The following is an 18242-nucleotide window of genomic DNA, read 5'->3' on the forward strand; positions in this document are numbered from 1 at the left end:
TCTTGAGTGGGAGCTCACCTGTGACTCCAGGCATGGGCGCTTCCCAAAAGTGAGCCCTCCCTTTCTCTGGGCTAACTCTTGTTTGTGTCTTATGGGGCTCTGATGCATGCAGGCAAATGAACCCCTTTAGCCCGGTAACAAATGTAAACTATTATTATATGGCAGACACCGTGCACGGATGTTCCAAGGATACTGCTATTTAAAGTTCATATCTCTACAACGTGGTTATCATCACTGGCCTTATTCTTCAGATGAGACTCAGGACATGGATCATCATGCCTATGTTGACACAGGAGAATGTGAGATAGGGTTAGAGTCCAGGTGGGCTGACTCCAGGATGCACACGTCTGCCACTGGTTCCTGGGCAACAAGAAGGAAGTAGCTCACGAGACATAGGATCTCACTTGTACGCCTGGTTCTCCCAGACTCACGGTGGCTCCTCCTCTCTGCTAAGGTTCATGTTTGTCTTGGCTGGGATTTCGGGACACTTGGATGCTGCAACTGTCATTCTCCTGAAGAAAATGGTGGTTGTCTGCAAGACTTGTGTATTCCGATACTATGCATACCTACCTAAGAACCGGCTGTCTCGGTAATTTGGTTATTGTAGAAAAGGAATAAGTCTACCTAGACTTCAGAAGAAGCAGCAAAGTCACTCCACATGCTATATTTGAAACGCTAGCACAGAGCTAGATTTTCTTTCATGAAAGTTACTAATGCCAGGAAATACAGTCTTAGAAAAGAAATTACAGTAGCACATTTGTAGAATGGGCTAATTTTTTTTTCCCCACCATGCAATCACGTTATTCTGCTTGCTTCCCCTCATTATTCCTACAGGTATGAGGAGCTGGGCAGGGCTGTCTACTCGCCCCCATAAACTAAACTCTTACAGACTCAGAGAGGTTATGAGGGATGGGACTAGATCTCACATTTGGAGGCAATATTTCTACTAGGGTTTAGTTTCAGGAGACCAGAGCAACAGACAAAATGTCACTGTAAATACTCAACAGATGTACTTCGGTGCTTCTTGAAACGACAAAAACAGTGACAATCATGGAGTTCTGCAGAAGGTCGAAGGAGCACAGTCCGTGGTGGGCTGGAGGGGCAGCAAACGTGGGTGTGAGGTTCCCCGACACACATCCGCGCGCCTCCGTGTTCACCACAATGGAGAGGCCTGTGGACGAGCACAGCTTCTCGTCTTTGTTAACTGGGCAGAGTCCAGATGCTCCTGAACTTATGATGGGGTTTATGTTTAGATAAACCCATTTTTAAGATGAAAATACTCTGAGTCAAAAATGCATTTAATACTCCTAACCTACCGAACACCATAGCCTAGCCAGGCCTACTTTAAATGTGCTCAGAGCACAATGAGAGAGCAAGCGAGCAAGCAAACAGAAAACCCTGGCAACACAGTCCACGGTAGAGTGTGGGGTGTGGACCCTGGGGATCGGGTGTTTGGTGGCTGCACTGGCTGCCACTGTCCACCATCATGAGAGAGAATCCCACCAATTATCACTAGCCTGGGAAAAATAAAACCCAAACAGGAAGTATGGTTTCTACAGAATGCTTATTGCTATCACATCATCATAAAGACCAAAAATCAAAACTCAAACTACCATAAGTCAGGACCTCTGTACTTTTTAAAGGGAGGGGGCGGGGGAGTGAGGAGTAAATTAGCATTTAGGACCTCTCCACCCCACCCCTACTTGCATTTCTCAAAAGGTTGACTAACATTTCAAAAACACATGAAATTCCTTTTTTCTGTGATTTGATTACAACACAGCTCTTCTGTACTGGAAAGGGATTTCAAACTACCACACACTATTTCCTTGTCTGGGAAACACAAGGAAGCAGTTCACAGGATTAAACTCCACCCCAGCAGGCAGAAAGTCACCTGTCCTCCTGGCCATGAATAATGCAGACTCGGAGAGATCTGCCCCCAGGTAAATGCCTCCTTCTCAATCCTATCTCCACTTCCTGTTGCTCATTAAAGCTAAGACTGCTTCACTTTCCCATTAGGCCATTGATTTACATTACCTCTCACTGAGTCATAATAATATCCGGCTTTCTGTTTTAGTGCTTCTCATTATAGGAACATATTTCCTCACAATTTCCAGCTCACAAAAGCAACTCGAGAATTTGTAAACAAGTGTTCTATCTAATGGCAGAAAGACAGAAATGTCTAGTTTCATCCTCTTTGTTAAATAACTATTCTATCACCAGTCTCCACTACAGAAAGAAGTTTTGTAAGCCACAACATACTTAGTTATCCTTACATATAATTGCTTTAAAATTTTGATTTGAATGGTTACCATTTACTCCCCTAAAATTCAAATTTTCCCTTAAAAAGGTTTAACAAAATTTGGATCTTTAAGAAAATGATTATCTAGACTTACTAAAATAGTAATGTGTTATCATTATCCAGCTTATTTGAAGGCTAAAGTGGGAAATATTTGTGGGTGTGTATATGTTCACACAGAATCTATTTGAAGTTTGGTAGATAAGGCTTTTAATTAGTAACTTCGACAGGTAATTTACAGAGCTCTCAAAAACACCATTCCCACTTTTCTCTTTTCAGATATTATACTTGTGATAGGATTCTGCCTCAGTCAGTCTAGGGACAGGAATACAATGGGCACGTCATTGGCTGTTAGTCTGTCCCTTAGTGGTACACCATATTTATCAAGAATTTTCTATGGGGCATTCTGCTAAATCCCTTAAAAGTCTGACAAAAGTTCATCTTTCTACATCCATTCAAAGTAAATTAACTTTGCACAGGTTTTTTCTAATAAATAAAACCTACACTTGAAGTGGTTTAATATTTAGCCCAAATCACGTAACTAAAAAATTGTCACACTAGGTTTCGGTCCCAGGTTGCCTGCGCTCGAGGCTGCACAGGAACCGCTCCCACATGGGCACATGTGATTCCCACTAACCGCTGCTCTCTCTGAGACCAGGTTGTCAGGTGTGCCTCCAATAGTTCTCTTCCCCGCTCTGACACAATGCCTTCCCTACACATCACCAGAAGTTTTAGGAGTATGGAATTCAATTATTTCTGTGCAGCTTTCTATTTCCGAGTAATTCAAACTTAATCAAATGTTGATTCTTACAACACTGATTCAATTAGCATCTAGAATTACGTTATCATTTCCAGTAATTGTCAAGGGTTTGAAAGCTACACTCGCCTTAGAAGGTAGCCATATTTGGCTTGATATAGCTTATGTAATGTTCTGTATAATCCTCTTTTTTCATTTCTTTTAAAAAGATTTTCTACTCCCTGTGCCCATTGATAAAAATGAGGAACTTACGAATTTGGAGACCATAAAGAAAGCTCCTCGTTGAGAAATGCTACTAATAATCAAATGTAGACCAGAGACTCCTCACAACCATGAATGGGCCACTGAACCCGTAACACTGAGAGCGACAGCCGCCAGCCCTGTAGAATGAATGAACGCCACGTACACACCCAACACAGAAACGTCACTCCGTGAGGCTAAACCAGTTCTAACTCAGCATGTTATTGCCGAGGAGGGAGAACTTCTAATATCTAAAATGCATCCAATGGTTGAGTTTTCACCTGTCATTGTCTCTCCCTTACACACAATCCAATTCCTATTTCACTGGCCAGTTGCCTTTTTTTCCCTTGCTTTAAAAGATTAGCCGTCATGGCTAGTGACCCAATGGAATGGAAACTGGCATGGAATGTAATATCAGGGATCACTCCACATACTTACTCATTTCACTCTTTTCCAACACAAATTTGGCAAGAAACTAGAAGCAAAAAGAACAACGGTGCAGGAAGCAGGCCTCACCATGGAAACAGTCTGAAGAAACTTTGTCTCCAATCACTTTGGTGGGTTTTTTAAAAATATTTATAGCTACCATACTCACTGATGCCCACAGCGGTAATGAGCTTGATTGCCAGTTCAGGAATTTCACACTGAATAAAAAATGGTTCCAGAATGTAGCGTCCAAAGGCCAGAGATATCACAGCCGTGGCTGCAGGGCTAGAAAACACATACATGTAGGTTACTAACAAAAATAGCATCTTCACTACACTTTTTCTACCAGGAGGGATTTTTTTATTCAGTATACGGAACCTGTTAAACATGGACGTCTATAATTTTCAGGACTTCACCAACATTTCGAATGACATATTGTCTATAACTTTGGTGGACAGTTTTTAAAACTTCACATTTGCTTGGGAGCAAGTTTGAGTGCCATCCACTTTGCCTCTGCTCTCCCATGTCTCCATGTCTGCCTTTTCTGCCCTTAACAGTCTAGTTTATTACCTGCGATCCAGCCAGAAACGAGCTTCAGAAGAAGCAGTCTTCCTCAGGATGTCAACAGTTAAACCCCAGCCCCAGGAAGCGGGTGTTAACAGAGCAGATGGAATGGGTTGGGGTACGGTAAGGGAAATGAATGCAAAACGCAACAAAAAAAAATTAGTGTTTATTGCAAATATATGCTTATACCCTTGCTACTTTATTATTTTTTTTTCTAGTACAGATGAACCTCTGAAGAACCAAGTGATTACTCTTAATTCCACAGAAATATTTAGATGCAAAGGATAAGCTGAAAAATAAAAGCACTCTTGTAATTTAACACAAGTGAGAAAATATGTGAGAAAGCAGAAAATGAAACAAGTTCAGGTAGATAGCAAAACAGGGAACAAACCATTCTCCTTTAATCCTTCACATATTTCTGAGAAAATTACACATGTCTTTTCAGCTTAACTACATGTACGTATGAATGCATATTCTTTGGATATATGGTTTTGGATAAGCCCCTGGGATGATCTAGCTCCTCGGACAATCTTCCTTTCCAGCTTCCTGTGCTTCAGACAGTTATCCCACACCCACGCCCAGTCCCTCAACTGTCAGACCAACCACCTGTGCGTGTCCCAACCTTGGCCTGCTGGTACCAGACAGCACTATAAACTTCTTGACACTTTCCTTTTCCTGGAGACCCTCTCCTCTTCCAAAATAGGACTATTTTTCCTGTTCCCCATCATGTATAAATCTTTTCATGTGTAAAATAAACTCTGATCATGTCATTTCAGTGCCTTCAAAACAAGCTCATGATGTGCAAAAACCCTTCAATTGCAGGCTCCACCTGCTCTAAACTTTCCCTTCCTCGTCAGTTTGCTTCTCCTCCTCAGGAGGATCTGAATATCCTCTGCCTGGAGCCCCTGCGAATCGTGGCCAGCTTTTTTCTGCCTCGGATCTTAGTTCAATCTTCCTTTGCCCAAGGAAGCTTCTCCAGCCCTCCCACTGTGTGAGAGCTCCCAGGGAAGACACCCTCAGGGAACTGTGGCTTCCTTTTCACTGCGCATTTTCACTTCCTTTTCACTTATCACAGTAGTGACTTTCTACGCAGTGCGCGATTTCTTCATGCATACCCACCTCTCCCACGGGACCCTGAGCTCCATGAGTAAGCGCCCCTCTTAATCACCATTTTACCCCCAGTGTTCAGGATAACGTCTGTCATGTAGTGGACACCCAATAAATACCAACTACATGACAACTGTATGAATTCAATCCAATGGCCCCTGTTTTGTACTGCTGTGTGCTATTTCTTGCCTTGGAATCCATGTTTTACAGATGATGGCTGGCAAGAGTGACTTTATCTGAAGTACTGTTTTCATATTAAATACTTAAACACCATGCGTATCGTCAACAGAAGAGAAATGTTAATGAAGTATCTAGATATTTTGTCACTGCTCAAGTCGTTCATTACTCTGGAAGGCCAACTGAGCAATGTGAGCTCATTATTATAAAAGAATACATAAATCCATTTAAAAAGCTTCTAATGAACAAACTGACAGTGACCAGTAGGGAGGGAGGTGGGGATAATGGGGGAAAGAGATGAAGGGTCAAGTCAAGGAACACGTATAAAGGACCCATGGACAGACAATGGGGAGGGGAGTATTGAATGTCGGAGGGGTGGGGGGAGGGCAGGAGAGAGTAATGGGGGGAAAAGGGGGACAACTGTTACTGAATAACAATTACAAAAAGCTTCTAGAATACACCTGAGCAATTTCCTCCACCAGTACACACACATGCACACCATGAATTAGCTCTGTTATAATTAAAGCAGCATTTGCTTATGAGCTACTTGGGAAGAGGAATTATGACTCATTTCACTTTCGATCTCTTTTAACTTGCCTATCACAAGTCAGGAGCAGTTTGAGGAATGAATACATTAATGAATGAGCTCTCTACCTGTGCTACTGCAAATGGAATGACCGTGCTCATCACAGTGCCACGCAGTGAGCCAGGCCATCCAACCAACACAGGGGTTCAAGTTCAGCTCTGTCAGGTTCCAAAGCCCACCATCCTGACAGCCCCGCACTCTTAAGTAATGTGCTTATTTGAATGTTCAGTATTTGAGTCAAAATCTTACAACCTTAAACTTTCAGTCACACTTGAAATAATCTAATATCTAATATCTAAGGGCACTGAAGTGAGCAGTAGAAGGGTTACAAAAAGTTTGAGACCTGGACTTATGTGCCTCATATGACTGCAGTTTTAACAGCAATCCAGAACACAGGCACCTAAAATACTAGGTAACAATACAAGATAACATGTTCAATGCCAAATGAGAAGCAGAAACTGCATGTTTCAGAAGAAATAGAGAGGAAAGAAATACCTTAAACTAGGGTGAACAGGAAATCAACTGCGGAAAAGATAGAGTTTCAGTTGACCTTTGAAGGGTAAGATTCAGATCATCAGAAAAGAGTAGAAGGCACGTCCTGGAAAATCCCAGATTTTAGAAAAGGAACAAAATACTTCTTTATTATCATTTCATTATAACAAGTTTTAAATAATGTAGAATTATTTAAAATGAGAACAAACTTAACAAAGAAATAAACACTACTCTGAAGATCTTTGTTAAAAAAAAGACTCCTAGGACTACAAAAATCAAGATTAATGTTAATTTGACGCTAACTAGCCACTTCACCACAAATGATAGGATAAAAGCTCACATGTATTTTCCGCACATGTACATGAAGAAGTTTTCCTAGTTACCTCTGTTAAACTCTGTAATCACGCTGAGCAAGTCATGTTTTCTGAAAGCAACTGAACCTAAGGAACTATGCTACTCCAAATGTCTCACCGATGATGTCATAAGTTTCCCACAAAGTTGAAGGGAACTTGCTATTCACAGTGACTTAGCACAATGGGGTTTGATTCTCAACCAAGAGTATCAGGAAGAGTAATACATTGTTGCAACAATAAACTCAAAAGAGATTTTCGCAACTGTAGTGCACTGATTTCTTTAATGCGAGGAAGTGAGTCATTTATGTCAAGTAAAGCCTTATTTTTTTTTAAGTACTAAACTTGTCCACACACTAAGTTGTGAAGCACGGAAGTCTCCTAGTCACGAAAACCGAGTACAGTTAAGTGTCTTAGGGATGTGATCCACAGGAATGAAAACTGCAGCTCTCGGCACAGCACTTCGCTTTGGCCAAAGGATATGATTTATCAAGGTGGATTTTGATGCTTCGAGTCCTTTCGGGTTAGCATCCTTCCTGGAAATGTCCCTGAGAATAACTGAAGATTAAAGGAAAGTAGCTACTAAAACATTTGCATGGTTGGCAAACTACTGCCCATGGCAAAACTGCATTGAAAACATTGAGAAAGGTATTTCATCACAGACTCTGTGTCCTAAACTATTTTAATTACTTTTTTTTAAAAGGCTCTCAAAATTTTTTAAAGATTTTATTTATTTACTTTTAGAGAGAGTTCCCCTCTCTCTAAAGGAAGGGAGAGAGAAAGAGAGGGGTAGAAACATCAATATGTGAGAGATACTCGCACGCCCCCAACTGGTGACCTGGCCCACAACTCAGGCATGTGCCCTGACTGGGAATCAAACTGGCAACCTTTTGGTTTGCAGGCTGGCACTCAGTCCACTAAGCCACACCAGCCAGGGTAATTAGTTTAAAATAATCATGGTAATTCAAAGAAGGATGTAACAAATAGGTTTATTTTTCTTAATTTTTTCCTATGTATGCACTTACCGGATTATGAGCAGTTCCACCCAGACTCTTACAAAAGCTGGTAATGGGCCAAAGACTTCCAGAATATATGTGTAATGACCGCCAGATTTCTTTATACTTGTTCCCAGTTCAGCATAGGACATGGCTCCTGTGAAATATTTATAATAAAAAGGTACAAAGATAAATACCACCAACTCATCCAGCAGTCAATTGACACAGCAATGTTTCTACTGCACGGGATGTTACTACGTCCTGTGGTCTAAATGACATCCTTACTTCAAGATAAATAATGGTCGGCTAATCGCTAAAGAACCACCGAATTCTTCTTGTAGTTTCCTCAAATTTGAGATCTAGTCCGATCTATTTAAACTATGTAAGTTAACTTGAAATGGTAATGAAAAACTTCTAAAACAATATCATATTATTAAGAATTTTGAATGTCAAACCTAGGAACAAGGGAAAAAGAGGAGCTAGATGCCAGTAATACTAACCTATTTTTGTTTTCTTTTTTATTGAATTTATTGGGGTTACACTGGTTAATAAAATTATACAGGTTCCAGGTGTCCAGTTGTATATTGTATTGTGTGTTCACCACCCAAAGTCAAGTCTCCTTACATCACCATCTTAGAACATAACTCCACACCAAGGTAAGAAATGATCCCAAACTGACCTTATGAGAATCCTTTTAATACACATTTTTGTAGTGCATCAAAATAAAGAAGATTTATCTGTTTTTCAGAAAAGCATAAACTCTAGTTCTTGAAAGGCTTCACTTACTTTATACGTTTTGTATGTCAACAAAATGAATTTTAACTCAGATGTTCTATTTCTAGAAAACATTTTTGGATATTTTTTAAGTATAAACTTCTGGGTGGTTGAAAGAACCTACTTTTAAGAAAGAGATGCTGTAAGTTGTATTTATTACATTAGGTAAAATTAATTATACACCAAATTTTAACATTCAGCAATACATTCGCATGGACTTGACTAGGTTATGTAACCTCCCCAAACTTCAGTTTCGCTTTTTGTGTGTCAGTGTGATAGCGGGTGCCAAGGACGTGCTGGGCCCGACACGTGGAATGAGCACCTCCTGAAACACAGCTATGCCTATGAACTTGAACAACAACTTACCAAGATAATGAAAAATACACCCTGATGTAACGTGAAAAGTTCTACGATACTGCTAGGTACTCAAATGTAACCCACAATTTTCACTTGAGCTACTTCAGAGACTGAAAGTGTGGGAATGTATCACCAGTCAGTAATTCTTCAGGTAGAAGTGCCCTATATGAGTCAACTTTGGATATTCAGTGAAAACTTAGTATCACTTACCCTGTTCCTGAACCTAGCATTTTATCAGAGTCACCAGGGAAGAATGTTTTATTTAAAAGGAAATGAAAAACAGATTCTAGGGCCATACCCCAGACTGCTCTCTAACCAGGAGAGTATGGACTCCCCAATAGAGGGATCCAAGAGAAGCTATTATTTTAAAATTTGCACAGATGATTCTAAAGTAACTAGTCTGCAGGTTGATAGTTGGGGGTCACTGATATAGCCGGCCTATTTATAAATAATTATGGCTATTTGCAACTCACTGTCTGTTGGAAACCAGTTGCCATGTTGGTAGGCTGTACAGAAAAACATCCACTATAAAATGTTATTGGAAAGAGTCTTAAGTAGCTAAGAATTTATTTTCAGAGAATCAATACCTAGACCTGTGCATGCTTTGCAGAAACTCCAGGATGGTTGCCCTGGGTTTAAATTGAGTTCTGGAGGATTGAGATTTTCATTTAAAATTCTCAAGCTCCATAACCATTTTACCCAGATGAAAAAAGTTCAAAACAGGATATAAAAATCTATGTATTGATCCCAGCTTTACAAAAAAATAAAAGATTATAAACCAAATATATGTATTCTTTACTTTTAGTTCCAGAGTTTTAGAGTTTCAAAAGAAAGACTTTTTCCCTTACACTTTGCTTTGCTTCCTGTTTGGAAGGCCCACCTGTCAAAAAGCTTCCAGTAACTTAAGAGGCAAATGCAATGCAAATACTGATATGCAGATTTACGTAAGAGTACACGCCCTGCAATTAACAATTGCCGAATACCAACTCAGGTGTAACTTTAGTTAGTCCCTTTAGTGTTTTCCCCACTGAGCTTGAGATGATATACTTTTGCAGAAGCCTATTTTCACAGTACAAGTCAACATCACTTTAGCTAGTCAATGTTCAGAACATCCGTTTTACTGTGTCTGAATAACCTGTTATTGCATACAAAAATGGAGTCGAATAGTAGGAGCAGCATGTACATAGTATGGGAAGCCCAGGAATGTGCATCTGGGTTTTCCTATTAAGACACTGATTTATTCAGAATATACCCAGGGTTGCAGAAGATTACAGGCTAAGGGTGCACTAAGTCATTTAAGCCGATAACAACTAGGTTTCTCTGTCTACAAATGCATGTGCCAGACCGTTATGAATACCACCAACTCTTTAAACATCTAAAAATTATTCCTCCATGGGTCTTTTTACAGTAAAGTTTTGGTTTAACAAGTTTTATTTAAAAGACCTTCTTCCTTTAAAAAAATAAACACATAAAATGCCTTGTTACTGATAATAGAAATTTGAGTTCTCTGAATGAATGCGCAAACCAATGCATTAAAACATCACAAGGCCTCAAGAATGGATGGCATTACAGGTGCAGAGCCAAGAGTTCGTACTTGGTCCTAGACTTATGGCAAAGAGGTAGTACCTTTAAAGAGTAGTGCCTTTTGGAATCAAAACACAATTTGCCAGAGAAAAGCAAATATATGTTAAACATTTACTCCCACAGCAAAAATGAAATTTCTGTTTTTGACCTATTCACCAGTTTTTGTCACCTGTGCAACTAAGTCAAGTAGCTTTCTAGTAATTTGTTCACCTCCAGGGGGACATTTATTGTCTCTACTATTACTCGTCAGATCAATGGAAGAAATCTTGATCTTGAAGGAAAATTAATAGTCATATTTCTTCTAGAAGTCCCATTCAGTGAACAGGTGGGCAAATGATCTCTGCCTCCACTGAGGGTACTATCAATGAAGAAAACAGACCCAGGCAAACACAGCAAAAGCAACACTCAACTCCAGTTTCACATTTAGACTGTAGAGGTTTACAGGCGCTGGGGAGACAGGAAAGGTGAAAAAAACCTGCAGGAGGATATGACCCTTGCAAAATACCCACTCGTGACAGTGACGGAGTTATGTGCCATCACACGTCTTTCCACGCCACGGGCCATGAAACAAGAGTGCCAGGAACTGACAAACACATGAACTTAAAAAATTAAAAAGGGGAAGACTGCCTCCTGTTTGTTTAGCCAATAAAAAAAAAAAGTCAGTAAAACTGCTGCTGAACACTCAGCTCTGCGTCGAAATGGGCCACACCAGGCTTCACTTCACAGGTGTTTCTTCAGCGTGCCACCTGGCAATGATGCCCCAAATACACATAACTAAGCACAACCGCCCGGTCCAGAAAGCATGTGTTTCACCGGGTCATCAGAGTTAGCCTTTGCTCCGGTCGCCAGGGGGAAAAGTCAGAAAACAGTCTGTCTGAGTCAGGAAAAGCGAGTGCAGCCTGCAAGAAGCAATGTGAAGGAATTCAGGACCCTGCCAACTGTGGACTCCATGCTCAGGTAGTCCGCCTACCTAAACAGCAATCAGAAAACTTGGTGCAGCCTTTGCCATTTCGTTCACTCCTTAACCACTACCCTCGGCTTTCCGGGAGAGTGCACACCCGGTCCCACAGACACACCCCCCTCCCCGAGGAGCAGCCGCACTCACCAAACAGGGACAGGACCCCACAGACTGTCCAGACAATCAGGGACATGCCCACGCTGCCCGTGTTCTGCAGCACACCCTTAGGAGAGATGAAGATTCCTGAGCCAATGATGGTGCCAATGATGATGGAGATGCCCCTCAGCAAGGTGATCTTCTTCTTCAGCACCACTGTCTCCTGCCCGGGGGGCTCCTTGCCTCCCAGGGAAGGCAGCCTCCCGTGAACAGTCCCCTGCAGGTAACCTCCACCGGAGATGGTGGACACCACAGGCTTTCTGACCATTGTACTGATACACGGTGGGCAAAAGGAAACAGGGAAAAAGAAAAAAAAAAACTAAAACTTTCAACTTTGGTGTGACTGACCAATCTCTTCCTCTTTGCTCTCTGATTGTCTCTCAGTGCAATTGTGTTCACAGGTAAAAACTCAGAGTGTATTTTCTCCTGCACAGCTATCTGATTACTCCTCGGAAACACCTGTGTGTTCTTGGGGCTCGGGCTCCGGCTCCCCCACCTCCTCTACCTCCTCCAGCTACCTCTGTGCTGTGGCCGCCGCGGCCGCCCTATCGTAACAAACCAGTTGAGCTTCCTTATGGGCTGGTATTTAAGCTCCTGCCTGTCACACCAACTTACTCCGGCTAAATGATGATGCAAATTCTCCAGGTTTGCATCAGCCACATGAGAAGGCTCCAGCATGACTCAGCTCTTTTTTTTTTTTTTTTTAACAGTAGCAGCATGTTGCTCAACTGACTTAAGCTTTTCAGAGAACAAAGCATGCCTTTAAAAGGGATCTTAACCAATCCAGAAGTAGTAAACTCAGAACAGACCCTCCCAGAGGTTTAAAGCAACTCCTAGCAAGGGACAAAAGCCCCTGACCCAAGAAAGAGAATGAAAAATGAAACAGGAAATGATCCCAGCATTGTAGAGTTCCTTTTTTCTTTTACACGCAACTGTTTTGATAATAGAATGAAAACCAGAAGTGCAGTGTTTATAACAACAAAATTTGGGTTTTATAATCTGTGTTCTGCTTTTTTTTTTTTTTTTATGTTTTGGGGTTTCCTAGCAACACAGGCAACTTTAATATTTACGAAGCTAGAACGATTCTGTACAGCTGCTGTCATGCACATGATAACTGAGCCTCGCTCAACATGAAGAGATAAAAATTATGTCTTACTGCCAACAATAAGCCAGTATTTAAAAACCACCATCTGAGTGTGACAAGTTTGAGAATCACAGTGATTTTAGAAACTACTCATTGTCTCATTCTCATTAGCACCAGGTGATCTCCTAAACTAAGTAAAAGATATATATTCTTCATTTGCATGTTAACCCACTGAACTACTTAAAAACTAATTTAAAAAATAAACAATAATTGCAACGACATAAAAACATGCCTATAGCAAAAGCTTGAAAAGAAAGACTCAGAAAAATAGCTTGGAACATAATGATATTGTGCAAGATTTTCTACAGTGTATGAGCTATTGTTATATTATGATTATAAATTGAAAATGAATTAGAAACATAAGCTAAGCCTAAATTGTTTACTTTGAAACAGTACGAAAGGCAAAACATTTTTAAACCCTACTAACTTTTTTAAGTGTCCCTAAAACCAATACCGAAAGAAAAGAAATGCTGGATGTCATGTTGGGCTGTGGTTTAGAGGTTGTGGACTCGGAGAGAGCTGGGTGTCACCATCACCCTGAAGCTTCCTTACACACACTATTAAGTATGCTTCTGAATGCCTGAACAAAAACAACAAACGGAAAACTGTGTGAGAAGCCCGGATGGGGAGGGGTCAGGATGACAAAAGAAGCAAGCAGCCACTAGGAAAGCAGCGTGGAGAAGGTCAGAAGTAGTTTGTTATATTGCCCCTGAGAAAATTAGACCACATCAAATACTCTACCATCTGAATAATTGAGGCTACATCATTACCTTTTTATATTGTCTCCTTGACCCTGCATGATGTGCTTTCGGTAGACCATTCAGAGTTTTTCTGTAGCCAAAATAAATACTTTTACCCAGCTGTTGTGTCTTCTAAAAAACAAAAATGTGTTGTTTTACTCATTCGATCTTGTTGGAAGTTTCTAAAAAGAAAACTAAAGAAAGATTCTTCTTCTATTTCTTTTCCACCCCCTCTGAGTCCTTCCACTCACAAAATTCTCCTGATGAGTGAACATAATGGAGAGAGGGGAGGCCTTCGTTTCCCCAAAGGGGGAGCATGTCAGCTCTGAAGAGGTGAGTTGAAAGTAGAACACTCAGCATCCCAGGGAACAATGCTCCGTCTCTCTCCAGCTCAGAGTCACACTGCAGTTGTGCATTTGGTACTAAATGACTGAACTTACAAATTGAGAGCAAGACCTCATTCAGAGAGGAAGTTAAATAAATTCTGAAAAAGGAAAAAACATTCTTTCAATATCAAATAACATTCTCCTCCTTCATACTATTCTTAAAAAATTAATGACGAAAAACCACAAGTTAGACTAATGGCCAAAAGACTTGTACCAAAAGATGAATCAGAGTCACACTCAAAAATTCTGAAAAAAAAAAAAATCTGCAAAGCTGCATGTAGTCACTGCAGACACTAGGATCCCTCTTCTAGTCACCAGGAAACCGGCAGAAAATGCAGGTTACAAAGAAAATGCTGATTATTTTCAGTGTTAACAAGCCCTTATAATCAATAGTTCTAAACATATAAACTAAGAATCTGGATGGTCTTCAAATATGTGTGTACCATAAAAAATGAGTTCCAAGCAAATGCATTTCTATTCCTCCTCCTGCTTTAAGCCTTATTTTAAACACTCCTGTCAAATTAGAAGACTGTTCTACTGCTATTTACAAATATTTATTTAGTGCTTACTGTGCACAAGGAATAACCCCACTCCTTAAATGCATCTCATGGAAGAAACAGACGTGATATACTGTGGTAGCTTCCTCTCTGTGGTAAACTATTTCTGCCCCATGCTTATAAATATGGGCATATAATAACCTGACCAAAAATAATCATCTTCCTGGCTGCAAGGCATAGGAATATGACCTGAGCTGGGATATTTCTCAGCAGAATTCGATTTATCTTTTCTCATCTGTTAGAAGTGGTAGAGATGTGACTCCAGAACAACTGGGCGCCTTGTCCCTGTCATGTTGAAAAATGCTCATGAAATAAATTGAAACTATATAGAGATGAGAGACAGAATGTTTCAGCATCGTCAAGCCCTGTTTCAGTTCCTAGGGGACCTGGATTGGTTGTGGGTCCCAAAGATCTTCCTTCATTTCTATCAACTACTTCATTTCCATGCTAAGTATGCTACCTCATGCCCACACAAAACAACTGCACGTGAATGGTAGAGTTCAATACACCTGGAATGTCATTTAAAGCTCCTAAATCGGGTCGATGTGACACGTGACAGCCATGAGACACACAGGATTACCAGCACGAAAACGTGGCTTGTTCAAACTGGGAGGTGCTGTAAGTGGACAACGTCCACTGGAATTGGAAATCTTATGTTTAAAGAAAGAAGAATAATTACCTCCTTAATAATTTCATTATTTATATTAATTCTACCAATTTTATTCTGTTTTTTAAGGTGGCTACTTAAAAATTAAATTATGTACCAGGTTCAGATCCGTGGCTCACATTATATTTCTATGGACACTGCTGATCTAGAAGAGAATAGGGTATATTCCTCAACTTGGTAAAAGCAGGGGTTTCTTAAAAAGGGACAGACAAATCACTAACCGTATACAAGGATACATTAGAATATATTAAAGTGAGTGAAGAATTTCCACTCACCAAAAGACATGATTAAGAGACTGTAAAAATGAACCCTGAGATGGGAGAAGGTATTTGAAGCTGGCAGAGATCTCATATCCATAATAAATAAATTCCTACACATCAAGAGGAAAAAGACAGCGCAATGAAAAACAGGCAACACACTTTAACAAACACTTGGATAAAATGTCCAAAACATTTGTAAAAAAAAAACTGCTCAACAGTATTGGGCATGAGGGCAATTAAAACTGGAGCCACCATCATGGTGGCTTGCTTGAGAAACACGGACAAGACTAGGAGTGATAAAAATGGGGAGCAACTAGAACTCATATTCTGCTGTTGGGAGTGTTAGTTGTTGCATCTTTACGCAAAGTTGTGTAGTAGTATCTACTAAGTTAAACATACACATGCCCTTTGACCAATAAATCCCATGCCTAGGAACATGCCCAATAAAAATGCTGGACATCCACATACCAAAAGATGTGCGTGAGAATATTGCTATTGGGCATTATTTATAATAGTCAATACTTAAAGTCATGCAGATGTCCATAAACAGTAGAATTAATACATGTATCATTGGCCTAAATAATAAAGAGCAAATTTTCAAAAACCTTAAGGAATGTATAAAAGTAAATTTTACATCAGCAGATAATGCAATATTTCTTAAACAAAACATACATCTACATGGCTTGCTTCCTTACCTAGTAAGTTCTCTGCTGCGATGCACCTAGTAATAATGGTCTTCTCTGACTACCACACACAAAATACTAACCCTCATAGTAATCGCTTGAGATTCTCTACATTATTACCCTGTTTTAATTGTCATCACAGCAATTATTACCACTGCTGAGATGGGAGAAGGGACTTTATCGAATTCACTCTCCTATCCCCAAGACCCAGTGCCTAGCCTCAGTACCCTTTGTAGAATAATAAAAATATAAAAAACAACTAAGAGAAGTATTTATGAATTTACCAGAACAAAAATTCTTCTGTTCATTAAAAACCACCATAACTAACCCTGGCTGGTGTGGCTCAGTGGATTGAGCTCCAGACTGTGAAGTAAAGGGTCTTCGGTCCGATTCCCAGTCAGGGCACATGCCTGGGTTGCAGGCCGGGTCCCCAGTGGGGGGTGCATGAGAGGCAACCACACACTGATGTTTCTCTCCCTCTGTTTCTCCCTCCCTTCCCCTCTCTCAAAAATAAATAAATGTAACGTAAAAAAATAATAAAAAATAAAATAAAATAAAAATCACCATAACTATAGAAATAAACTATAACTGAAAGATATTTATATTTTTCATAAGAGAAAGACTTAAAGTCCCAAATATATAAAAAATAGATGTGCAGATCTATAAGAAAACGAATTTAAGACAGAAAGGTTTTAATCAGACTATTCACAGAAAATAAACCTTCCCAGGCAGAAAACATGTAAACGTGTACCTCATTAAGGTATACCAACACTTGCCTGACAAACGACAATAATGAACTTGATTGAAAGGCCAGCACCACTTGGCAAACTCAAGTGAGTTCACCTACTTAAAGCACCGAGAAGGAAGCAAGGGCTTTCAAGATACACCTCAGAGGTCTCGGTTACATTCTTTAGCGCAGATGGAGGTTCGAGTTCACCAGTTGCAAACCATAACACATGAATGAGATGATTAAGGCCCCCCTAGCGTTCTGTTAGCTTGACATATGCTCTCTAGATCTAGCCTGACATAAGTAACTCTGGAGCAACCCTGCACGTCAGCTCATCCGGGGGAGTGCCAGGATCACCTCCTCTGGGCCAAGTTTATCTATCGGTCTCAGAGGAGTGCAGTCTGCAGTTTGATCACAATTACCCTACGTTATGCCTAGACCCGAACAAACCATCTCATCCAGTGACCCCAGGCTAACATAGTATAATCCAAAACAGAATCAGAAGAAAAATACATACTCTTCTTAAACACGTCTGAAACAGTAACCATACCTGACCCACACTAAGCCGTAGAACAAACCTCCCCACTTTTCAGACAAAAGGAATACAAATCATGTTCTCTGACCACAACACAAGTAGCTTAAAATCTGAAAACAGAAAAATTGAAATCCCCATTAAGAACTCATTCGTCAAAAAAAAAAAAAAAAAGAAGAAATGTAAAAAGTCTTACAGATAAATAAAATTGAAAATAATGCATCTAAATTTGTGGAGAGCAGTTAAGGCCTTGCTGAGAGGGGAATGTATAGGCATAAATGGTCACATCAGAAAAGATGAAAGAATAAAAATTGAAGAGTAAATGTCCAAAAGAGATTTAAAAACTTGGTACATATATACATTGGAATACTACTTGGCCATAAAAAAAGAATAAAATCTTATCATTTGCGACAGCATGGATATACCTAGAAGGTAGTACGCTAAGCAAAATAAGTCAATCGGAGAAAGATAAAAACCATATCAGTTCACTTATATGTGGCATCTAAAAAACAATATAAATGAACAAACAAAACAAAAACAGACTCTTAGACACAGAGAACAAACTGATGGTTGCCAGAGGGTAGAGGGATCGGGGGACTGGGTGAGAAGGTGAAGGGAGGGAGAAGTGCAGACTGGCGGCTGCAGAACAGTCATGGGGATGCAAAGTACAGCACAGGGAATACAGGCAGTAGCATTGTGATGACTGTGTGTGGGGCCAGGTGGGCGC

At 40.2% G+C, this 18242-nt stretch overlaps 1 protein-coding gene across 1 annotated transcript in view; it reads right to left on the minus strand.

The window, feature by feature from the left end:
• The window catches only part of SLC7A11 (solute carrier family 7 member 11), a 71629-nt gene extending 59202 nt beyond the window's left edge, over positions 1 to 12427 (minus strand). Inside the window, exons 1-3 of the mRNA XM_024568779.4 lie at positions 11811 to 12427; positions 8021 to 8147; positions 3889 to 4004 (exon numbers count right to left, since the gene is read on the minus strand). Coding sequence (XP_024424547.1) covers positions 3889 to 4004; positions 8021 to 8147; positions 11811 to 12087 — 520 coding nt within the window. The 5' untranslated portion in view covers positions 12088 to 12427. The remainder of the gene's footprint in view (positions 1 to 3888; positions 4005 to 8020; positions 8148 to 11810) is intronic.
• Between the last annotated feature and the right edge of the window lie 5815 nt (positions 12428 to 18242).

The sequence above is a fragment of the Desmodus rotundus genome, chromosome 9, assembly GCF_022682495.2.
Source record: "Desmodus rotundus isolate HL8 chromosome 9, HLdesRot8A.1, whole genome shotgun sequence".
Lineage (NCBI taxonomy): Eukaryota > Metazoa > Chordata > Mammalia > Chiroptera > Phyllostomidae > Desmodus > Desmodus rotundus.